This window comes from Papio anubis, chromosome X (genome assembly GCF_008728515.1).
Source record: "Papio anubis isolate 15944 chromosome X, Panubis1.0, whole genome shotgun sequence".
In the NCBI taxonomy this organism is placed as follows: Eukaryota; Metazoa; Chordata; class Mammalia; order Primates; family Cercopithecidae; genus Papio; species Papio anubis.
Window position 1 is genome coordinate 46,383,457 of NC_044996.1, and position 26,630 is coordinate 46,410,086.

The 26,630-nt window shown below is 35.7% G+C and overlaps 1 protein-coding gene across 2 annotated transcripts in view; it reads left to right on the forward strand.

Moving 5' to 3' along the window:
* RBM41 (RNA binding motif protein 41) overlaps positions 1-26,630 on the forward strand; it is a 58,237-nt gene that overhangs the window by 4,501 nt on the left and 27,106 nt on the right. Inside the window, exons 2-5 of one of the 2 annotated variants that reach the window (XM_021932499.2) lie at positions 1,361-1,477; positions 2,065-2,257; positions 2,575-2,779; positions 4,659-4,730. In XM_021932499.2, coding sequence (XP_021788191.2) covers positions 1,361-1,477; positions 2,065-2,257; positions 2,575-2,779; positions 4,659-4,730 — 587 coding nt within the window. The remainder of the gene's footprint in view (positions 1-1,360; positions 1,478-2,064; positions 2,258-2,574; positions 2,780-4,658; positions 4,731-26,630) is intronic. The other variant, XM_021932500.2, reaches the window with a different exon arrangement.

The following is a 26,630-nucleotide window of genomic DNA, read 5'->3' on the forward strand; positions in this document are numbered from 1 at the left end:
GGGCCAAGTCTTTCTAGAGCCTGGGAATATTGTTTTTAATTATGGATGTTAGTTTTTCTAGACTTTATCATAACCTCACTAGGAAAGAGCTATTTTATAAGGAAAGTATTTGATATTTGGTTTTTTTCCTGGAGTTAATTCATTTTTTGTATTTTTTAAAAATAATCTCTTGTTTCATGCTTAAATGGCCCTGTTATTTCTTTACACTCTAATAAGAGTTTTTAATTACTTAGTTAGATCATGCTTGCCATGGCCTAGATTTCTACACAGTGGTGCCCAGGCTATAAAAATGTTATGACCATCTTCATATTTCTTTCTGTATTCTCTCCTTGGAGATCTCCTCCTCAGAGCTCCAGATCTTGTTATCACAGATGACTCAAGATTTATACATTCAGCCTCGGACTCTCATCTCTCATTTTCCCTTTAGCCAGTCACTCATGCTGTCCCTTCAGAATCATGTATTTGAAGTACTCCTGATACTTCATGCTGGCGTTTCTATTGTAAAAGGTACTAGACTCAACATGACTAAAACAATACTGACTTTCCCTTTCCCAGATCATTTATTCCATCTAGAGCTTTGGCTTTCCTTCATTGGTACCATTGTTCTCTCAGTTACACAGACTGAAATTTTGGGATTATCTTTGACTTCCTTGCCTCTGCTTCCAAAAGTCCTCTCTCATCTAACCCTTTCTTTCCATTTTCACTATTACCATTTCAGTCTAGACCTTCATCACTGTGTACTTCACTAGTTTCATAACTAGTTCTTGTTTCTTCCCGTTGAATCTCTATGGCATATTATAACCACATTCATCTGTCTAAACCATCACTTGCACTGTGTCACTTAACTGCTTGATAAATTACTACTTCTCATTATCCTTCAGTATATATTACTGTCCCTTTGTACTCTCTTTTCCTGTTTTCCTTTTCTTCATCACACACTTTTCAATGTCAGCGTAAGAGCACCTTTCTGAAGTCTTCCTTTACCACCTTTTTCTACCAATTTTCTCTTCTGTGAATTTCTACTAATTTGGCCTATGCTTCTATGTGTTATTATTCTCTCCTCCCACCGCCGACACAACACGTACATACATGTTTTTTCTCCCTAAATAGATTGTGACCTTCTTAAGGATAGAGACTATGTCTTAAACACCTTTGACTTCCCTCAGTACCTAGCATAGCGCATTCTGTGTAGACAGGTATTTAGTAAGTGTTCATGGACTAAATGGTAAAGGGCAATGAATTGTTGGAGAAGTGTCTTTGAATAAATGGGGTCTCTAATGGTAGATAATATAGATAAGGAATATATTTTGAGACTCACAGTCTCTACTGTTTTCTGTATATATTCTTATATCTACTCCAGGGTAAACAGCTGTGTGAAGAGTGATGAGCATGTCCTGGAGGAGCTGGAAACAGAAGGGGAGAGGCAGCTGAAAAGCCTCCTTCTGCATCAACTTGATACTTCTGTCTCCATTGAGGAGTAGGTATTGATTTTGCGAACGGAGAGTATCATAGAGTCTCACCTCCAGGTGACAGATCTCTCTTAAAGCCTAGATGGAATGTTCCTCTCCCACCTCCCTTTCTTTGTCAGACTTCAATGTATTAGGCAGAGTTTTGATTCTGTGTCTTTTCCTCTGGGAAGCCTCCCATATCTCACTAAGTCTGGGCCAAGTACCTATTTTATGTCCTCCTACAGCATCCCATATTTCCCTTAACATAGCACTTGTAACCCAATATTATCATTGCCTGTTTACTTGCCTCTGTTTCACTGTTTTTCCACAAAAGCAGGAGCCATTTTTATCTTTTTTTTAAAGCTATTAAATCCTTAGTATCTAGCAGAGTGTCTGATGCATAGTAAGTACTCAATAAATATTTTTTGATTTAGTTTATTATTCCTGGATGAGGGGACTATTGATGGAGTTACATTTTGTTGCAGTCGCTTAGAAATAAGATGTAAAAGAAAATTTGCTAGTGAGTTTCACTGTACCTCTTACAGTATAGAACCTCCATTTTTGTGAATGGTAGTAACCTCAAGATGTTCTTACTCTCCTCCTGCATGTTTTGCAGATGTATGTCTAAGAAAGAGAGCTTTGCTCCTGGTACTATGTACAAGCCCTTTGGGAAGGAAGCAGCTGGGACTATGACTTTGTCCCAATTCCAGACACTGCATGAGAAGGACCAGGAAACTGCCTCTCTCAGGGAATTAGGGCTTAATGAAACAGAAATCTTGATCTGGAAGAGCCATGTTTCAGGTGAAAAGGTGAGTGAGGTAATTTTGTTGTTGTTGTTTGTTTGTTTGTTTGTTTTTCTCCTCGAGGAAACAGCAAAATCTCTTCATTTTAGCATTGAGAGCCTTTTCATTTTTAGTTCTCACAAAACTGAGCTTGGTGTCTGAATCTTCTTTGATTTTTAGAATGCAGACATTGGTAAAAGAGAAGCTGTTCCTTGACTTCTTAGCTAACACTTTCCGTAAACACTCATTTCTGGGCCCAGGTCATCTTTTTACTTGAGATACCAGATCGTCAGGTTCAGGTTGTGTCCTCTATGATGTATGCCGTCTCATTCCTCTGGTTTCAGAAGACAAGACTGAGGGCAACTCCTGAAGCAATACAGAACCGTCTTCAAGATATTGAAGAAAGGATCTCAGAGCGTCAGCGCATTCTTTGCCTGCCACAGAGATTTGCAAAGAGCAAACAGCTGACCCGGCGAGAAATGGAAATAGAAAAGTCTTTATTTCAGGGAGCTGATCGTCACTCCTTCCTTAAGGCTCTTTATTACCAAGGTATGTGATCCCCACTGACTTTGATATATTCTTTCACTGAGAGAAAGATTAAACAGCAGGGCATTAAATATGAAGAGTTAGTGAAGGGAATAGGGGAAAGACAAACTGTCACTACTTTTGAGGAATGTATAGTACCATAAGAGAGACAAATATGTGCACAGTTAGTTGCATGACAACATGGAAACTATTACAGAGATTTGAATAAAATGCTGAGGTAGCGCAGAATACAGAGCATCTAAGTCTAGTTGGGGGAGTCAGAAGTTGACATTTATACTAACTCCTGATGGATCAATGGGCATTTGTCAGGTAAATAAAGGGGAATGGACATAAAAGATAGTAAATAGCAACAGGATTATGAAAGAACCTGGTGTGTCTAAGGAATAATGAGAAGTTTAATGTGGCAGGAGTAGAAGGAGTGGCAGGGAATGACAGGAGTTGACACTGGAAGGAAGAGGAGGCGAAGCTAGGTTGTGAAGGGTCTTTAGGCTGAACTACAAATTAGCACAAAATATATAGATAAATAGTATGTGTCTTAACAAGAAGGATTTAGTTTGACAGATAAGTTTTGCTAGACGCTGTGGAAGGTGCATCGAAGTTTAAGAAATGGTTCCTCACCTTGTGCCAAGTATAGTCTGGTTGGAGAGAGAAACATGTAACATTTAGTGACAATACTAGATACATTTGCTAAGTGTTGTTGGAGTTCAGAGGAGGCAAAGGCCACTGTGTATTGGTGTGATTGAAGAAGGCCTCTCAGAGGAGGTAAGATTTAAATGTTCTTTTAGTACTACCTATTCTTTAGAAAAGAGAGGTACTGACATTTCAATTGTAACAGATGGTGTGAGCACTGCGTAGTGTGCTTACTATGGAGGAGATGTGAGACAAGGTTAGAAAGGTAGCTAAAAATTTTGAACTGTATTTGGTGACTAGTATAGACCTATACAGAGTTAGTTATCAGTTAGTTTCAATATGATTGAAGGTTTTTGAACCAGAAGTAACATGATAAAAGCCATATTTGAAAATTATTAATCTGGTGGTCAATACATAGGATTAGAGAGAGGAAGAACTGGAAGCAGGGAGAATGGATAGGAGATATTATAGTCATTTAGGCATGAAGACTTGGTCTAGAGTGATAGCAGTGAAACTGGAGAGAGGTAGGTTTATAAGGGAAGGACTAATAAAACTTCTTGACTGAAAATGAAGGAAGGAGGTCAATGGAGAGGTATGTGTCAAAGATAATCCAGAGGTTTCAAGGCTGTGTGACTTACCAATTGGCAAATTTAAGAAAACCTTTATGGGGAAATTTTGAGGAAGGATGATGAGTTTGATTTTAAACATGTTGACTTTGTGAGAATAGCAGGATCATCAAATGCAGATGTTGAGGAGACAGTTGGAAATGCAGCAGTGAAGCTCAGGAGAGAGGTCAGAACTAGATATATAGAACTGGGAATCAACTCTCCTTAGATGACATGTTAAGGCCGTGAGAATAGATGAATGATTTGTTAGAAATAGAAAGACTATAGACATGGCAGAGCAGTGGTGAAGGAAGGAATGAATGAACAAATGAATAGCCTTTTGTGGAGAGACATTTAGCATAAAGATTAAGAACATGGACTCTGGAGGCAGACTGCCTGGGAAAATCCTGGCTCCCCCACTTACTAGCTATGAGATGCTAGGCAAGTTACCTCTCTATGCTTCAGTATCTTCATCTGTAAAATGAGAATATTAATAGTAGCTATGTTATAGGGTTATTAAGAGGATTAAGTGAGATAATACATGTAAATCACTTAGAGCAGTACCTGGTATTTGGGGTGGAGGGCGGGTGGTGTATGAATCTGTTCTGTTTCCTATCTTTGAAACTCCTTGCTTTAAACCTTCACAGCATACCACAAAAAGACAAGTGCAGACAAGTACATGACCTCAATGAAGAGGAAGATAAAATTAGGCACAAAAGGCAAGTCGAGAGTTTTCTTACAGTGTTAGATTTAGGAATGTAACCTAGGGTCCCAGTTGAGCACTTATTTAATTCCATATTCAGTATATGACAATGTTTATAGGCAATGATCCAGAAGGAGCATATTATCCTGATACAGAATATTAAAGAGAGGAGTTAGTAGAAGTTTTAAAGCTTTTACATTTAGTGCTGTTGTTTTTTCTCTGTACATTTAAGTTGTTGTACCAGACATAAATTGACCTTAATGATTTTTAGATCCCATTTCACAAATAATTCTGAATATTTTTGTTAATCAGTAAAGTATAATGATTGATGATGATATGATAGCTAATATTTTCTTACTTTTGAAATGAACTTCCAATAAAATTGCATGGGGCTTCTTCTTTTTTGGTGTACAATTCTGTGAATTGTAAATCATGTAGATTCATGTAACCACCACCACAATCAAGAAAGAGAACAGCTTCATCACCTTAAAAAACTCCCTCATGCTGTCCCTTTATAGTCATTCTCAACCCACCATAATTCCTGACAATCACTGACGGTTTTCCATCACTGTAGTTTTATCTTTTAGAAAATGTCATGTAAACAGAATCATACAACATGTAACCTTGTGAGATTGGCTTCTTTCACTCAGCATAATGCCTTTGAGACTCATTTGAGTTGTTGCGTGTATCAATAGTTCATTCATTTTGCTGAGTAGCGTTTCATCATATGGACATTCCAAAGTTTGTTTATCCATTCACCCATTGAAGTGCATTTGGGTTGTTTCCAGGTTATGATGGCTATGCATAATATTGATATGAACGTTCTTGTACAGGTTTTTTTGTGAACATAAGTTTTTATTTCTCTAAGGTAAATATCTAGAAGTGGGATTACTGGGTCATATGGTAAGTGTACATTTAACTTTATATGAAACTGCCAAACCATTTTCCAGACTGGCTGTACCATTTTGCATTTTCACCAGCAATGTATGAGAGTTCTGGTTGCTCTACATCTTTGTCAGCACTTGGTATTGTCAGTATTTATTTTGGTTATTCCAATAGCTGTGAAGTGGTACCTCATTGTAGTTTTAATTTGCATTTCTTTAATGGCTAATGATGTTGAACATCTTTCATGTGCTTATTTGCCATCCTTATATCCTGTTTGCTAAAGTGTCTGTTCAAATCTTTTGCTGTTTTATAATTGGGTTGTTTATTTTCTTCCTGATGACTTTTGAGAGTTCTTTGTATATTCTAAACACAATCTTCTGTTGGATATGTGATTTTCACACATTTTCTCCCAGTCTGTAGCTTGTCTTTTCATTCTCTTAACAGTGTCTTTTGCAGAGCAAATTTTTTTATTGTGGTAAAATATCCATATCATAAAATTTACCATTTAAACCATTTTTAAGTGTGTAGTTCTATGGCATTAAGTACTTTCACATTGTTCTGCAACTATCACAACCATCCATCTCCAGAAATTTTTCATCTTCCCAAACTGAAACTCTGTACTTATTAGATACTAACTCCCCGTTTTCTCCAACCCACCACCCTCTGGCAACCACTATCCTACTTTCTGTCTCTATGAATTTGACTACTCTAGGTACTTCATATAAGTGGAATCATACAATATTTGTCCTTTTGTGACTGGCTTTAGTTAGCATAATATCTTCAAGATTCATCTAAGTTGTAGCATGTGTCAGAATTTTCTTTTTAGGGTGGAATAATATCCCATTGTATGTATATAGCACATTTTGTTTATCTGTTGATGGATGCTTAAGTTGTTTCCATGTTTTAGCTTTGGTGAATAATGCTGCTATGAACATGGGTGTACAAATATCTGTTTGAATACCTGCTTTCAATTATTGTGGGTATATACTCAGAAGTGGAATTGCTGGATCACATGGTAATTCTACATGTAATTTTTTGAGAAACTGCCATATCATTTTCCATAGAGACTGTACCATTTTACATTCCCACCAGCAATGCACAAGATAAGAGTTCCAGTTTCTCCATACCCTTGACAACACTTATTATTTTCTTTTCTTAAAAAATAATAGCCGTCTTAGTGGGTGTGAAATGGTATCTTATTGTGGTTTTGATTTCAGTTTCAATTTCCCTGATGATTAGTGATGTTGAGCATCTTTTCGTATGCTTTTTGGCCATTTGTATATCTTCTTTGGAGATGTATCTGTTCAAATCTCTTGTCCATTTTTAAAATAAGTTACTTGTTTGTTGTTGAGTTGTGGAAGTTCTATATATATTCAGTATATCAATATATACACTGATAATTATAAGATACCTGATTTGCAAATATTTTCTCCTATTCTGAGAGTTGCCTTTTCACTCTGTCCTTTGATGCACAAAGTTTTTAATTTCAATGAAGTCCAATTTGTCGATTTTTTTCTTTTGTCTATGCTTTTGGTGTCATACCAAGAAATAATTGCCAAATCCATTGTTATGAAATGAAGGCTTTTCCTTATGTTATCTTCTGAGAGTGTTATAGCTTTAGCTGTTATATTTAGGTCTTTGAACCATTTTGATTTAATTTTCGTGTATGGTATTAAGGTAAGAATTCAACTTCATTTTTTTCATGTTGATATTCAGTTTTCCCAGTGCCACTTGTTGAAAAAAGACTGTTCTTTCCACACTGAATGATCCTGGCACCCTATTCAAAAATCATTTGACTATATATACCTGTCTTTATGCCAGTACCACACTGTTTTAATTACTGTAACCTTGTAGTAAGTTTTGAAATCAGGAAGTATGAGAACTCCAACTTTGTTCTTTTTCAAAATTGTTTTGGATATTTAGGGATCGGTTGTGATTCCATATGAATTTTAGAATGGATTTTTCTATTCCTGTAAAAAATGTTATTGACATTTTGGTAGGACTTACATTGAATCTGTACATCACTTTGGTTAGTATTGACGTCTTAACAATATTGTCTTCTAATTCATGAACATGGGATGTCTATTTGTGTCTTCTTTAATTTCTTTCAGCAACATTTTGTAGTTTTCAGTGTATAAGTCTTTTACCTCAGAGAAAATGTTTTCAAGTCTTCTAAAATCTTGTTCATCAGTTGATCCTTTCATGGGTTGCTTTTTATGTATGTGCATTTATATGTATCTAAGAACTCTACCTGTTCATGAAAAAGATATTTTCCTGTGTTTTCTTCTGATAGTTATATAGTTGTACTTTTTACATTTAGATCTATGATCCATTTTGACTTGATAATTATCTAAGGTATGAAGTTTAGTTTAAAGTTCACTAATTTTTTTTTTTTTTTTTTTTTTTTGGCTTCAAATGTCCTGTTGTTTTAGAACCAACTGTTAAAAGAGTATCCTTTCTCCATTTACTTGCCTTTGCATTTTTGTCAGAAATCAATTGGCCACATTTGTGTGTTAATACTTAACCTCATAATTAATGGTGAAAAGTTGAAATTCTTCCCCAAAGATCAAAAATAACACGAGGATGTCCACTCTTTCCACTTCTGTTCACAGTGGAATGAAATTCAAAATAAATAACAGAAGCACATTTAGGAAAATTACAAATATGTGGAAATTAACATTCTACCAAACAATCAATGAATTAAAAGGAAATCAAAAGGAACATTAGAATGTATTTTGAGATAAATTAAAACACAACATGCCAAAACTTATGGAGGACAATAAAATCAGTGTTTGGGGGGTATTTAGCTGTAATGCCCATAGCTATATGTGCCTATATTAATAAAGAAGAAAGATTTCAAATTAATAACTGAAATCTCCACCTGAAGAACTTACAAAAAGAAGAGCAAACTAAATCCAAATCAAGCTGATGAAAAGAAATAATAAAAAATGGAGCAAAAATAAATGAAATAGAGGAAAAAATAGAGGACATCAACAAAACCAAAAGTTAGTTCTTGAAAAGATCAACTAATTTACAATCCCTTAGCTAGACTGATGAAGTTAAACAGAAAGAAGACTCAAATTTCTAAAACTCAGCTCTATTTTGGTTCTTATTTGTATGGAACATCTTTTTCCATCTTTTTGCTTTCAATCTATTTGTGTTTTTGAATCTAAAGTATGTCTCATGACAGCAAATAGTTTGGATTATATTTTCTCCTTTTAATCAATTATTTCAATCTCTGCCTTTTGAGTGGAGAGTTTAGTTCATTTATTTTAATGTATTTAATTAGTCTGTTAATAAGGATTTACATCCGCTGTTTTACTTTTTGTTTTGTTTCTCTTGTATCTTTTTTGTTCCTGTGTTCCTCCATTTATTCCTTCTTTCATGTTAAATAGATTTTTCCAATGTGCCATTTTAATTAACTTCTTGCCTCTTTTACTATTAGTGTGTGTATGTGTGTGTGTGTTAGTGGTTGCTCTGGGGATTACAATTAACCTCTTGGCTTAAATAAATTAATTTGTATTAAAACCAACTTAATTTCAATTATATTAAAAAACTTTGTTTAGCTGTTCTCTACCTCCCATACTTTCTACTGTAATTGTCATACCAATTACATCTCAGAATGTGGCTTTTCATTGAAGTGCCAGGCAGGTCAAATAGTTCCATCCAGGTAAAATAGTGAAAATTCTCCAAGGATGGTGCTTTTGTGGTGCTCCAGAACTGGTCTGCCACTCCAGTTTCAGATAGGCCGCTGGTTTTTGCAGCTTCTGTTGTTGCGAGGTTGTTGGTTTTCAAGGCTACTGCAAAGCTAGAGAAGGGGAAATGGGATGATGGAAAGTTGAAATGCTACAAACCTGGCTGTTTGAGTTACATTCATCTCTTAGCATATGGATAGCCAATTGTCCTGGTGCCTGTAGTTGAAAAGACTATTCTTTTCCATTGAATTGTCTTAATATCTTTGTGAAAAATCAATTGACCATAAATGTAAGAGGCTTTAAAAAATTTTTTTTCTCTTTATTTTCAGCAATTTGATTATGCCATGTCTCTTCTGGGCATGAGTTCTTTGTTATTTCAAATTCTTGGTTTCTTACCCCTTCCACCTGCTACCATTTACTCTTCGTAACATTTAAATGTACCACACATTCTCTCCAGGTTTTATAACTTTATTCAATGAGAGTGACAGAGTGAAGTGTGCTTACTTCATCTTACCCAGAAACAAGTCCTAATAGCTACTAATTTTGAGGACTTATTTGTGCCAGTCCTTGTGCTAAGTATTTTTGTAAATTATCACATTTAAACCGTACAGCACTCTATGAGATAGTACAGTATTATATACAATTTACAGAAAATGAGATTGAGCTTCAGTGGGCATAAGTGATTTTCTTAAGATCAAAGTAGCCATGCTGGGACTTAAATCCATGTCTGTCCTTACACAAAAGTCTATACTTTTGTCCACAGCACTTGTATATGTGATTGGAAAAGATTTATTGGTTTATTAAGTGTGATTTTACTGTATCTCGAGACAAACTTTTCTGGAGTTATACATATTCCATTTTCTAACCTTGAATCAGTGAGAAAGAAACACATATTAGCTCTTGAAATATATTTCCTCTGAAATCTTCAACTATAGTATGGTACTCTGTGACTACAACCTTTTTCTTATCCTTCTGGCTCGCATAACTCTCTTTAATTCACACACTATCTCTTCAATCCTGTTTACGTGTCCGGTTCCTTGACCTTTTTATTTTCTCCCAGTCTGTCAATCCCTTTCTGTTTCTTCTTCCTTTCAAATCTCGCTTAGACTCTATCATCCATTATTTAACCGCCCATCTTGACAATGAATCATTCTCTTTGCTTCCTTGTCTATGTATCACATGTACTCAGCAAAACCTCAAACTCAAATCAACCAAACTAATTGCCTTCTCTATTTCTACATCATGGCTTCTGGGCATTGCTAGAAAGAAATCATAACTTTGTTGATTATTGCCTCTACAACTTTCTTGTCTCTGTTATTGGTTAGAGCCTCTCCCTTGTTCAACAATCTATCTCCTACTCCCTAGTCAGCTCACTATTTCATTCCTTATAAATACGATTTTAGATCCTCATTACTCTTTCCTTTCCTATTATTTTGTCATTTTTAACAGTCTTCCATCCTATTTCAAAGGAAACTGCCATCGGCAAGAACTTTCATCCATTTCCTGCTTCATGCTCTGTTAATTTCTGTATCCTCATCCTTGTTTTCTTCCCTCTTGACTCAGTGCTAGGGAAGTCCTTCCAGCTTATGGCTAATTTGTATAATTTTGTGCTGGATCCTATCCCTTTTATCTTTAAAGAACTTCAGTCATCCCCAGTATTGCTTATCTCCTTTTAGGGTTTTAACATGACTTGTATCACTTGTCAGACTCCATGGTCTACATATGCCTGCCATGAACTATCTAAAGAAAATGATAAAAATGAAAAATGTCTTTCAATTCATTAGCTACTTGAACAAATAATACATTTAGATCTTCTTCTTCTATTGTATACCGTAATAAGTAGCAGTTCATTTAAAAAGTGAAATGTAAAAATTTAAATCCTAAAAAGATAATATTAAATAGGTAATATAATATGTTAATATTTTTGATATCCTAATGGGAAAAGATTTTTTCTATTCTTTGTTTTCAGTGAAAATTTTCAAACACACAGAAAAGTTGAAAGAATTTTATCACAAAGAACCATTATATTACCATCTAGAATCTACCATTAATATTTTGCCTTATCACATATCTATCTATACCCATACCCATCTATCAATCCATCTTTATTAATGTGTTTTAGAAAACCACTGATGTAAATTCCTTCCCCCAAATACTTCAGCATGTATACTGTTAATTAGAGTTAAATATTTATTAATGATTTTTCTTTTGTTGCAAAATTTGCAAGCAGTTAAATGTAAAGATATTTTAAGTGTTCGTTTGTTGACTTTTGACCAGTGTATAAATCTGTGTAGTGATATACTGGTAAATGTTTAACAACTAACTCTGCGGCAGGTGGGTGGGGAGGGGCGGGGAAAACCGGCCCTGATTTGTATCATTTGCCAGTTTCTAAGGTGTACATATTACCACCATAGCCAGTTTCAAGCTACCAATATGTTATCACTGAACATGAAATTAGGAATAAAGACAATCATCGGACCATCTCCAGGACACACTGTGTAACTTAACCCCTATCAACACAGAAGATTATTATCACCCCAGAAAGTTTCAGCTTACTTCTTTCCCGTAATTCCCATCCTATCCTCTCAGAGGCAACTAGTGTTTTGATTTTTTTTTCACCATAGATTAGTTTTGCTTGTTCTATAACTTCATATAACTGGAATGATACAGTATATGTTCTTTGTGTAAGGTTTCTTTAATTCAGCATAATGTTTTTGGGATTCATTCATGTAGTTGTATGTATCAATAGTTTGCCCTTTCTACAGCACAATTCTTAGAAGAGTTTTCTATAATTACTGTATTAGTTTCCTGGGGCTGCTGTAACAAATTATTATAAATCTGGTGGCTTAGAACAACAGAAATTTATCATCTCCATAGTTCTGGAGACTAGAAGTCTAAAATCAAAGGTGTCAACAGGGCCATGCTCTCTCTTCTCTCTCTAGGAGAATATCCTTCATTACTTCTTCTAGCTCTGGTAGTTGCTAGCAATCCTTGGTGTTCCATGGTTTATAGATGCATAATTCCTGTCTCTGCCTCTGTCATCACATAGCATTCTCATGTATCTGTGTCTCTGTGTCTTCACATTGCTCTCTTGAAAGGATATCAGTCATTGGATTTAGTCCCCACTCTAATCCAGTATTATTTCATCTTAATTTAACTACATCTGCAAAGACCCTGTTTCCAAATATGTTCACAGTCTGTGGCTCCAGGTGGACATGAATTTTGAAGGTATACTATTCAACCTAGTACAGTCTGCCCTCTGGTGCCAAAAATTCACATCCATCCACGTGTAAAACAAACAACATCCCCAAAAGTCTTAACCCATTCCAACACCAAGTCTAAGTCCCAAATATCTAAATACCAACTCAAAAAGTCCTAAGTCTTATTATCTCAATCATCTATATCAGGTATGGGTGAGGTTCTGGATATGGTCCATCCTGGGGCAAAAGTTCTCTCCATGCAGAGACTGGTGGAGCTAGAAAACGAGTTATCTGCTTCCAATTTAAAATAGTGGGACAGGCGTAAGATTGACATTCCCATTCTGAAAATGCAAAAATGAGGGAATAAAGGGGTTGCTGGTCTGAAGCAAGTTTGTAGCCTAGCATGGCAAATTCTATTAGTTTTCAAGGCCTATGAGTCATAGTCTGGGCTCAATGCTTTGTCCACTGGGCCCATATTCTCAGTCTATCAGGGCAGCTATAGCCCCATCCTCTCTGGCCTCTATGTCTGTGGCTTTGCTCTTGTAATCATCCTTCCTTTGTCCTGTCTCCGTCTCTTTCACACTAGGCTGGCACTGGTGGTTTTTGCTGGTATAAGATTCTCAAAAACATTGTCAGTCTCATATATGTCAAAAGATTTACACCATTAGACTTGAAGTTTCTTTACAGATTCTTTCTAGATAACCCCATCTGTATTCCTGGCTTCTGCTGAGATGGTTGATTAGATCCTGACACCCTAACACTTAATCTCTTCAATGAAAGTTTGTCCATCTATACCCTTGGCCCTGTTTCCAGAGCACACTATCTGTATAGGCTGAGAATTTTCCCAATCATCAAGTGTTGTCCCCTTTTTTCTTAACAGTTCCTTCTTCAATTTTCCTCCTTCCTCTTTCATTTTATTATAAGCATCAGGGAGAAACTAGCCTGCATCTTCCACACTTTGCTCATTCATCTCCTTAGCGAAATACCAGTTTGTCACTTTTGAGTTAGACTTTTCACCCAACAGAACTCAATTCAGCCAAGTTTCTGCCACTTTATAACAAATATTGTTTTTCTTCCAGTGTCTAATAACATGTTCATCATTTCCTTCTAAGGCCTCACCAGAAGTACCTTTAACATTTATACGTCTAGCAACAATTTGTTCATGATTACATGTATATAATCATGAACACATATATTCTCTAAGATAATAGAAGCTTTGTCCACTGTCTCTTTATTTCTTTCTGAGCCCTTACCAGAATTGCCTTTAACATCCATATTTCTACCAACAATCTCCTCAATGTAATACAGGCTTTTACGATCAAGCAGCTCAAAATTCTTCCAGCCTCTACTCATTACCCAATTCCAAATCCAATTCCATATTTTTAGGTATTTGTTAAAGCAGCATCTTACTTCCCAGTACCAGTGGAACTTTGTTATGGCGGCCCTAGGAATCTAATACAGACTTTGGTACCGGGAAGTAGGATGCTGGTTATAGTGAATAGCTTAAAACAACAGAAAGTTATTCTCTCACAGTTGTGGAGGCTACAAAATCAAGATATTGGCAAGGTTGGGTCCTTCTAGTGGCTCTGAGGGAGAATTTGTTCCATGTCTCTCTCTTAGCTTCTGGTGTTTGCTGGCAGTTCTTGGATTATAGATGCATCTCTTCAATCTCTGCCTCTGCCATCACATGGCATTCTGGTTGCTGACTGTGTGTGTCTCAGTATCTTCACGTGTCCTTCTTATAAGGACATCAGTCACTGGACTCAGAGCCTACCCTGTGACTTCACCTTAACTAATTATATCTGCAAAGAGCCTATTTCCAAATAAGGTCATATTCTGAGGTTCTGAGTAGACATGAATTTTGGGAGGATTCTATTTAACCCAGTACATTTACTTATTGCCACTTGTTCACCTCTCATTCGCTCTTTTGCAAACCATCTTTTTATAATGAAATAGATCATGCCAAACAGTGCTTAAAACATTTTAATCAGATCAAGAAATAGAGCATGCCAATACTCCAAAAAATCCCCATATGCCCCTCACAAATCACAACCCTCTTCCCACTAGATATAACCACTGCCCTAACTTGTGATAATTTCCTTATTTTTCTTTATATCTTTACCACCGGTACATGCAGCACTAGACAGTGTTTAGTTTTGCCTGTGCTTAAGCATTGTGTCAGTGAATTATGTTGTATGTATTCTACTGGGTCTTCCTTTTCTACTCAATATTGTGGTGTTTTCTGGCAATTATATTTGAGATATTCGTACATATTGCTATGTGTAGCCATAGTTCATTTTCATTGAAGTATAGTATAATATTCCTTTATATGAACATACCATAGTTTATCCATTCTACTGTAGTTGCACATTTGGGTGTTCCCATTTGGGGGGCTATGTATATCACTTCTGTCACTGTGATATTTCTTGTACATGTTTTCTGGAACACATGTGCAGGAGTTTCTCAGGGTATATATCTAGGAGTGGAATTGAGTGGTGAAGTGTTCACATGTCTTCAACTTTAATAGCTGTTAACTAATTTCTGAAGGGAAACACCCAAGTTAAAATTCCACCAGCCATGTGGAAATGTTTAGGTTGCTCTACATCCTTGTCCACAACGGGTATCGTCAGACTCTAATCTGATGAGTATTTACTTGTATTTTGTTGTGCTTTTTTCCCTTTATTATTAGTTAACATTTATTTATGGTCCTTTTTTTTTTTTTTTTTGAGACAGAGTCCGCTCTGTCGCCTAGGCTAAAGTGCAGTGGCACGATTTCAGCTCACTGCAACCTCCACTTCCCAGGTTTGAGCAATTCTCGTACCTCAGCCTTCCGAGTAGCTGGGATTACAGATGTTTGTCACCACCCCTGGCTAATTTTTGTATTTTTAGTAGAGACTAAAAATACAAAATGTTCACCAGGGATGGTGGCACACGCCATGTTGGCCAAGCTGGTCTGGAACTCCTGACCTCAAGTGATCCACTCACGTTGGCCTCCCAAAGTGTTGGGATTATAGGCGTGAGCCACCACATCTGGCCAATTTATGTCACCTTTTTAAAAGCATTTAGTCAAGTGTTATTTTCCTCAACCTTTTATTTTGGAAAATTTCAAATATGGAGAAAAATTGAAAGAATACACCCACACCCTTCACCTGCATTCACCAACTATTGACAACTTGCCACATTTACTTTACCTCTCTCTTCCTCCATATGAGTGTGTGTGTATATAGTTTGTTTACTATTTGGAATAAGTTTCAGACATAAGAAGGATTTACTCCTAAATACTTAATTAAGTATCTCCTAAGAACAAAGACATTCTCCTGTGCAATCACAGAATAATGATCACTCAAGAAATTTAACATTGCTTCTCTAATGTTGCAATCAGGTTTCTCAATTATAAATCCAGAATACAATCAGGGATCACACATTACACTTAGTTTGCTTTAGGACAGTTCCCCAAACAGTTCCCCTGCCTTCCTGTTCGTGTGTGTGTGTGTGTGTGTGTGTGTGTGTGTGTGTGTGTGTACCCTTCAGGATGTCATTTTAAGAGTCAGCCTATATTGTTTGTTTGTTTCATTGTGGTTTTAATTTCATTCTTGATAACTAGTGATGTTAGATACCTTCTTACACATTGCCTGGCCATTTGGACAGTCTGCTTTGTGAAATGGCTATTCAGTTCTTTTGCCCATTTAGCAAATATGAAAATGCCTATTTACTATCTGAATGTCTTTCCATCTGTTTGTATCTTTGTCCAGATCTTTGTCCAGATGCAGTGTTGGTTCAGAGGTCACTTTAGGCATCTATCAAAACAATAGCTTGTGAGTCTTGAATTCAGCAGATAAATAATTTTAAAAACAAAATAACCAGTGGGTAAACACCAAAGCACTAAGATATAGCACATCTCAGTTATTGCTACCTCTCTACAGGAAGGAAGGAGGTAGGAAAGTGTTGAGGTTATACATCTTGAATACCCTGTCTCCATTTTTTCTCTAATCTTAGGTGCATTTTCTTATAAATTTGTACCAGTCTTTTTATTATTATGGATATTTGTTCTTTGTTGGTAATATATGTTGAAAATGTATGTTCCAATTCTATAGTTTGTCACTTCACTGCTTTTATGGTATCTTTTGGTAAATAAAAGTTGTTGATCTCTATGTAATAAAATTTATTAATTTTTTCTTTATACTTAGTGGTTTTGTTCTTTGATTAATAAATCTTTTTTTTTTTTTTTTTTTTTTTAGACAAAGAGTCTTCCCCTGTCACCCAGGCCACAGTGCAGTGGCCTGGTTCACTGCAACCTCCGCCTCCTGGGTTCAAGCAGTTCTCATGCCTCAGCCTCCCAAGTAGTTGGGATTACAGACATGCGCCACCACACCTAGCTAATTTTTGTGATTTTAGTAGAGGTGGGGTTTTACCATGTTGGCCAGGCTGGTCTCAAACTCCTGACCTCAGGTGATCTGCCCTCCTTGGCCTCCCAAAGTGCTGGGATTACAGGCATGAGCCACCGCACCCGGCCCTGATACTGTTCTTTATTCTAAAAGCTTTATGTTTTTTGCCTTTCACATTTAAGTCTTTAATCCACCTGGAATTGATTTATGTATATAATATAAAGTAGGGTTCTCGTTCCTTTTTTCCCTCATGTAGATAGTCTTCTATCCTAACACCAAATATTGAAAATGTCTAGACTGTTGTTGTGTTGCAGTATCAGGTGTTCATATTTGAATGAATTCTTTTTATTCTCTCTTTTGTTCCTTTGGTCTTTTTGGCCATTTTAGAATCAATATCATACAGTCTAGCTTTATGATGTTTTAAAATCTGGAGAATAATTCTTTCCAACTTGTTTTTCTTCAAAAGTGTTTTGTCTACTTTTGACACTTTGCCTTTCCATGTAAATTTGAAAATCTATCAAGTTACACATGTACACATACCTTTATATGATTTTGATTGGGATTCTATCGAGCATTTAAGTCAGTTGAGGTCAATTGACATATCTATGAGTCTTCAAATCTTCAAATGTGAACATGATACCTTTCCATTAATTTAATTATCCTTTAATGACCTTCAGTACATTTTCTGTTTTCTATTTCTTCTCACCTTTTGTGATTCTGAATAATTTGTTTCTTTTTAAACAGCTTTATTGAGGTCTATAATTTACACATGATAAAATCCACCTATTGTAAGTGTTTAATTCAGTGATTTTTAGTAAATTTATAGAATTGTGCTATCAAATCCAGAGTCCAATTTTAGGACATTTCCATCACCTGGCAAAATTCCCTAGGGCTCATTTGCAGTAAATGACTCCCACATATACCCCAAGCCTCTGTCTCTACAAATTTGCCTTTTCTAGATATTTCATAATGAATGGAATCTTACAATACGTGGTCTTTTGAATCTGACTTCTTTCAGGAACCATAAAGTTTTTGAGGTTCTCCATGTTGTGGCATGTACCAGCAATTTGTTCCTTTATATTGCTTGTTTTTTATTTTATAGCTTTATTAGTCCATTCTCACACTGCTCTAAAGAAATACCAGAGATTGGGTAATTTTTAAAGGAAAGAAGTTTAATTGACTCATAGTTCTGCATGGCTGAGGAGGCCTCAGGAAACTTACAATCATAGCAGAAGGGGAAGCAGACACCTTCTTCACAAGGTGGCAGGAGAGAGTGTGTGTGTGAAGGAGGAACTGTCAAACGTGTATAAAACCGTCAGATCTTGTGAGAATGAACTCACTGTCACAAGAACAGCGTGGGGGAAACCGCCCCTATGATCCAGTCACATCCCACTAAGTCCCTCCCTTGACATGTGGGGATTATGGGGATTACAATTCCAGATGAGATTTGAGTGGGGTCACAGAGCCAAACTATGTCAATAGATATACCACATTGTTTAATCTTTTCACCACTTGATGACATTTAGGTTGTTTCCACTTTTAGCTGTTATCAATAATGTTGCTGTGAACATTTGTGTGAACATATTTTCATTTCTCTTGAATGCGTAGAATTTCTGTGTCCTATGGTAATTCTGTGTATAACTAATTTGAGGAATTGACTATTTCCTTATGTGGTTGTATCATTTTACTGTCTCATCAGCAATGTATGAGTTCTTATTTCTCTGCATCCTTGCCAATACTTGTTATTACCTGTCTTTTATTACAGCCATTTCAGTGTGTGTACTGATAGCTCGTTGTAGTTTTATTTTGAATTTCTGTAATAACAAATGATCTTGAATACGTTTTCATCTGCTCATTAGCCATCAATATGTCTTTTTTGGTGAAATGTCTATTTAAGTCTTTTGCCCATTTTTTGATTGGGTTGTTTTCTGAGAATAAGAATTCTTTATTCTGAATACAAGTCCTTTATAAGGTGTATGATTTGCAAATGTTTTCTTCTAGTCTGTAGCTTGTCTTTATTTTCTTAACGGTGTCTTTTGAAGCACAGAAGTTTTTAATTTTAGTGAAGTTCAATTCATTATTTTATGGCTTGTGCTTTTGGTATCATATCTAAGAAATCATTGCTAAACTGAAGGACAGAAAGATATTCTCCTATTTTTTTTCTGGAATACTTATAGTCTTAGATTTTACATCTAGATATGTTATACATTTGAGTTGATTTTTATGTGTAAAGGGTCCAAGTTCATATTTTTGTATATGGATGTCCAGTTGTTCCAGCACTATTTAAAGGCTGTTATTTTTCCCATTGTCTTGGCACCTTTGTGGAAAAATCAATTGACCATAAATGTAAGGGTTTATTTCTGGACACTCAGCTTGGTTCCATTGATCTATCTGCCTATCCTTATACTCTAAATCTTTTTACCGTACCTTTATAGTAAGTTTTGAAATTGGGTAGTATGACTCCTCCAACTTTGTTTCTCTTTTTTAAAATCACTCTTTCTATTCTAGGTGCTTTGCATTTCCATGTAAATTTTAGAAGCAGCTTACCAATATTTTAAGAAAAATAAGCCTGCTGGAATTTAATAAGGATTGAGTTGAATCTATAATTCAATTTGGAGAAAACTGATCTTTAATCATTAATCTTTTAATACAAGAACATAGAATGTCTCTTCCTTTGTTTAGTTCTTCTACAATTTCAGCATTGTTTTGTAGTTTTTAGTTACATTTATTTTATCAAACTTAATCTTATGCTTTATTGAATTTATTTATTATTTTTTAGAGACAGGGTCTTGTTCTGTAATCCAGTCTGTAGTACAGTGACACAATCATAACTCACTGCGGCCTCCAACTCCTGAGCTCAAAGGATCCTTTTGCCTCAGCCTCCTGAATATCTAGGACTACAGGCGCATGCCACCATGCTTGGCTAATTGTTTTTAAAATTTTTTTTAGAGATGGGGTCTCACTGTGTTGCCCAGGCTGGTCTCAAACTCCTGGCCTCAAATGACCCTCCCACATCATCCTCTCAAAGCACTGGGATTACAGGTATGAGCCACCACGCCCAGCCTTTTGAATTTATTTCTAAGCATTTTAATGATTTTCATGTTCTTATGAATAGAATTGTTTTCACATTTCATTCAATTGTTGCATGCAATTATATAGAAGTCAAGTTGATTTTTCTTTTTCTTTTTTTTTTTTTAGATGGAGTCTCGCTTTTCATCCAGGCTGGAGTGCAGTGGCACGTTCTCGGCTCACTGCAACCTCTGCCACCTAGGTTCAAGCGATTCTCCTGCCTCAGCCTCCTGAGTAGCTGGGATTACAGGCATGCGCCACCACGCCTGGCTAATTTTTGTATTTTTAGTAGAGATGGGATTTCACCATATTGGCCAGGCTGGTCTCAAACTCCTGACCTCAGGTGATCCTCTGTCTTCAGCCTCCCAAAGTGGTGGGATTACAGGCGTGAGCCACTGTGCCTGGCCTAAAGTTGATTTTTCTATATTAATTTGTATCCTGTGACTAAACTCTTTTATTCTAATAGTTCTATTATAGTATCTTAGAGTTTTCTACACAGACAATCCTATTTCTTGTGAATAAAGACACTTCTTTCTTTCCAATTTGGAGATTTATTTATTTTTATTTATTTTTTATTTTTTGCCTCCTTATACTGTCTGGAACCTTCAGTACAATGTTGAATGGAAGTGATCAGAGCTAACATCCTTGCCTTGTTCCCAGTCTTAGGGGAAAAGTATTCAGTTTTTAACCGTTAAGTATGATCTTAGCTCTGGGTTTTCTGCACATGTTCTTTGGCAGTGTATTACTTTCCTATGAAAAGAAAGGGAATTAGTATGTAACTAATTACCATATATTTAGTGGCTTAAACACTATAAATTTCTGCCGTTATAGTTCTACAGGTCAGAAATCTTAAGATGTCAACAGGACTGCATTTCTTCTAGAGGCTCTGGTTGAGCCTTGTCCAGATTTTAGAGCTTACCTGCGTTCCTTGGCTCTTGACCCCTTCCTCACATTACCCTCTACGTCCATCATCACATCTCCCATTCTGTCTCTGACCTTCTTGCTTCCTTCTGATAAGGACCCTTATGATTACATTGGTCCCACCTGCATAATCCAGAATCATCTTCCTGTCTCAAACTTAACATGATCACATCTGCAAATTCTCCTCTGCAGTATAATTTAACATTTTCACAGATTCCAGGGATTAGGATGTGGACATTTTTGTGGGGCCATTATTCTGCCTACTACAAGCAGGTTGAAGATATTCCCTTCTAGTGTCAGTTAATTGAGCTTTTAAAAAATTGTAAATGGGTATTGGATTTTGTTTAATGCTTTTTCTGCACCTACTGTGATGATCATGTGATTTAAGATTTAATCTGTTGATTTTTAGATGTTACGCGAATCTTTCCTTTCTGAGATAAATCCCACTTACATGTGTGTGATTCTTTTGTATGTTGCTGGATAAGGCTTGCTAGTATTTTATTAGGTATTTTTACATCTATATTCATGAGGAATATTGGTCTGTGGTTTTCTTATCTTTGTTTTGTTATCAGTGTAATACTGACATCACAGAATGAATTGGAAAGTATTTCCTCCTCTTCCCTTTTCTGAAGTGTTTCTGCGGGATTGGTATTATTTCTTTAAGTATTTGATAGAATTTACCAGTGAAGCCATTTGGACCTGGGTTTTTTCTTTGTGGGTTGTTTGTTGAGTACTAATTCACCCTCTGGTTATTCATTTTTTCTTTGAGACTGCTTTAGTAATTTGTATCTTTCTATGAATTTGTCCATTTATCTAGGTTTCCTAATTTGTTGGCCTAAAGTTATTTATAATATTCCTAAATAATTGTTTTTCATTCCCTAAAGTTAGTAGTGATGCTTCCTCTTTAATTATTGATTTTAGTCATTTTTGTCTTCTCTCTTACTTCCTTGTTCAGCCTAGGTAAAGGTTTGTCATTTGTTAAACTTTTCAAAGAACCAGCTTTTGGTTTTGTTGATTTTTCTTTATTTTTCCATTTTCTATTGCATTGATTTATTTCTTAATCTTTATTGTTTTATTCCTTCTGTTTGCTTTGTGTTTAGTTGACTCTTTTTCTAGTTTCCTAACTTGGAAGCTCAGGTTTTAAATTTGAAACCATTCTTCTTTTTCAATACAGGCATTTAAAGCTATAAGTGTCTGTCATATGGATGCAGCATTGTTTTAGCTGCATCCATAAATTTCAATATGTTGTGTTTTCATTTTCATTGAGGTCAAAATATTTTTAAATTTCCTTTATGAGTTCTTTGACCCATGGGTTATTTAGAAGTTTGTTGTTCAATTTCCAGATATTTGTGTTTTCCCCTATTTCTTACAGTAGTGGATCGCTAATGTATGTCCGTTGTGGTTACAGAACATACTTTATATGATTTCAGTCTTTTTTAGTTTTTTGAGACATACTCCTACCTTCAGACCTCACTCTAATATCAGTATGATAGATGCCCTTGCTTTCTTCAGATCTTCACTCAAATAGCACCTTCTCAATGTGACCTATCCAGACCAACATTAAAAATTACAACCACCCCATAGCTCTTCTAATCTTATCTTGTATTTTTTTCTTTTTTATAGCACTCCTACCTTCTAACATGCCATGTAATTCACTTAGCTCTACAAAGGGAGGAATCCTTATTTATTGATGCATCCCTAATTATTTTTTAGTGTATTAATTAGTTCGTCCACTTGGACATATGTAGCTGAAATTTGTTGACTTTCTTTGGATAATAGTACTTCATCATATAAACATATCAGAATTTTATAATTAATTCTTCTTAGATGAACATTTGTATTTTTGCTAACTCTGGGCAATTATAAATAGCAATGATCTAAAAATTCTTATTATCGTGTCCTGGTGCATATATGCCTACATTTTTCTAAGGTATATACGTGGGAGTAGAATTGATGGGTTGTATGTTGAGCGTATCTTTGACATTAGTAAATGATGTCATGTTGATTTGCACTGTGTGTACACATTCCCACCAGCAATATGTGAGGGTTCCAGTTGCACTACGACTTCACTGACATGTAGTGTTGGCATTCTTTTTAATTTTTGCCAATATGTTTGTTTTCTATTAGTATCTTGTTCCTTTCCTAATTTGCATTTCCCTGAATTCTAATGTGAATGAGCACGTTTGTATATATTTATTTTATTATTGTCTTTTAATTTAGAGACAGGGTATCACCATGTTGCCCAGGCTGGTCTCAAACTCCTGGGCTCAAGGAACTTTCCTGCTGCCTCAGCCTCCCAAGTGCTGGGATTACAGGCATGGGCCACCACGCCTGGCCCACATATATTTATTAGCTATGTGTATTTCCTCTTTTGTAAGGCATCTCTTCAGTATTTTGCCCATTTTCCTAATGGTTGTTCATCTTTTTCTTATTGATTTGTAGAAGTTATTCATGTATTTTAGATTTAAGTTCTCTGATAATTCTGTGTGTAGCAAATATCTTTTCCTATCCTGTGGGGTTTTTTTTTTTTTTTTTTTTGGTCCATCTCTTTATGACATTTTGATGAACAGAAGTTCTTGATTTTAATGTAGTTGAATTTATCAATCTTTTCCTTAATGGATAGTGCTTTTTGTGCCTTAGGAAATACTTACATAACTACTCCTATGCCTTGCTGGTGGAAATATAGAATAGTATAACTCTTACAGAGTCAAATTTAACAATACATAGAAAAATTGCATACACATTTACTCTTTGTCTCAACAGTTTCACTTCAGGGAATCTATTTCAAACATATACTTGAAAAATACCAAATCCTGTATGCACAAAGCTGTTTGTCAGGACATTATTCCTAACAGTATGAGACTGGATATAAGACCAACGTGTGTCAGGAGGGGAATAGTTAAATAAACTATGGTACATCCACACAATGGAGTACTGTGCAGCTATAAGAAGGAATGAGAAGAGCTCTACACATTAATATGGAACTATCTCCAGGATATATTGTTAAGTGCACAAATGTAAATTGTAGAACCAGTGCTTATAGTAAGTTACTTTTTATGTAGGAGAGAGGTATAACTAATGAATTATATGTATGTGTGTACATGCCTATTTGCTTGTATTTTCAAAGAAGCAGCAATGGAACCATAAGCCAAAACCTAATAAAAAATTGTTATTTATGGGGAAGGAAGAGAATGGGATAAAGGGGACAGAGATGGAAGTGAGACTTCTGTGAAAGTGCTTTATACCAGTTTCACTTTAGATCCATATAAATATTTTGCATCATTTAAAAGTTTAATCAAAAAGGTAAAAATCCCTAAAATTCAAAAACAACCTGAAGCAAATGAGCCTAATGATAAAGTTAGTAGCATAACCACACAATTGGAAAACAAAAGAAAACAATTACTTATAGTGACTTTAAAACATTTGTATATTTCCAATGGTACCCATATTCTAAGGGCACAAGTAACTGCAAAGAAACATAAAACTATATTCAGCAGTTTTATTGGTGATAGTATTGTTATTGACATTTTAAAATTCTGTAAGTATATTGTAGGAAGAAGCTAATGAATAATTTTGCTAATATTATTTTAAGCAGATGAGAGGAGATAAAACTCTAAAATAAAGGAGTTTAAGTAAAAATTTTGTTATCTTAAATTTGAGTTGGAAATACTAACATAAACTCATGGTTTACTTTTCTCTTAAAAAATGTTCCTTTTGCTCAACAGACTAACACAGGAACAGAAAACCAAACACCGCATGTTCTCACTCATAAGTGGGAGTTGAACAGTGAGAACACATGGACATAGGCAGGGGAACATCACACACTGGGGTCTGTCGGGGGGATGGGGGGAAAGGGGAGGGAGAGCATTAGGACAAAAAATACCTAATGCATGCAGGGCTTAAAGCCTAGATAATGGGTTGATAGGTGCAACAAACCACCATGGCACATGTATACCTATGTAACACACCTGCATGTTCAGCACATGTATCCCAGAACTTAAAGTAAAATTTAAAAAAATAATAAAATAAAACCGTTCTAGTGGATCATTAAAAAAAAAAAAAAGTCCTAGCTTTTGTCCACTGAAAAGGCCTGGAAACAACAACTTGGAAGTTGCTTCTGCACACACCAGCAACACACTTTGGTTTCTAAATGCCACTTCCTACTAAAAGGAACCAAGGATCTTTACAAATATATTCCAGGTTTGAGTTAGGAGGTATGCAAGATGAGCTTAGGATATTTGGCTGTGCTAGAAAGCCGGGAAGCAATACAGGAGCCGATTTGCAGGGGCTCCCACTGGTCCTAAGTGGGATAATTTGGCCACTAAAAAGAATAATGACTATGTTTCATTGACACAAATAAAGTATATGAAAATACACGATTTCATTATTATACTAAAAATAACCATTCTTCACCACTGGATCTTTCTTTTTTTTTTTTCTTTTTTGAGACAGTCTTACTCTGTCACGCAGGCTGGAGTGCAATGGAGCGATCTTGGCACTGCAACCCCTGCTTCCCTGGTTCAAGCAATTCTGCCTCAGCCTCCCAAGTAACTGGGACTACAGGCGCCCGCCACCATGCCCAGCTGATTTTTGTATTTTTAGTAGAGATGGGGTTTCACCATGTTGGCCAGGCTGGTCTCAAACTCCTGACCTTGTGATCCGCCTGCCTCGGCCTCCCAAAGTGCTGGGATTACAGGCATGAGCCACCGCGCCTGGCCTCCGTTAGACATTTCTAAGGTGTCAACTCTTACTCTCATAATTGGTAAATAATGGCAAAGAATCAAGCATTTATCCTGCCATTCCCATATGATCTACATTTAGGGAAACCACATAGTTGATGACGGTAAGTTCATTATAGAATTACAGATAATAAGCATAAAAGAAATAATAGAATTAGGAAAGCCACGATTTGCAACTCTTAATAAATTAATAAACTAGGTAATGGTCATCAGTGGATGTAAAAAACCCATTAGGTGGAAGGTGAATGGGAAAATTTAATAATGCAGGGATGAGACTAATACCATCTACCACCACAATCCACTGATCAATTTCAGTATCACTAAAAATGGGACCACCAAACATTATGTGTCTTATGACATGATACAATAGGAAGTACATATCTATCTATAAAGGATTCTTTCCTAAAAATATTGAACCTGAACCTAATCAAACCTTTAGATCAGCACTGTCCAGTGCAACTTTCTGAAATGATGTAATAGTTTTTATCTGTTCTGTCCAATATGGTATCCACTAGCCACATGTGACTATCAAACACTTTAAATTTGTTAAGTTCAGTTGAGGAACTGATATTTAAAAATTAATGTAAATAGACACATGTGACTAGTGGCTACTGTATCAGGTAGCATAGTTACAGATTATCTGCCAAGAAATAGAAGGGATTAAGGAACAAGTTAAACAGCACCATCAGAAAATGATTAGTCAAATTCATTTGTTCATAGAACAAATGTAGTTTATTTAATCAATGGATGAGTGAGAAAATGAAATAGAGGGGTGGGAGAGATGAGACACTGTTTTAGAATAAAAGAATCTTAAGAGATATAACAGCCAGAGGCTATTTTAGATTTCGAATTGAATAAACAAGTATAAAAAAATTCTTTGACGGAATCAGGACAATTTGAACATAACATTGGTATTAGATGATACTAAGGAATTATTAATTTTGTGAAGTGTAGTGCTATGTTGCTTATATTTTTTTAAATGTCCTTATCAATTAGAGGTACATATATTTGCATGACCCTAG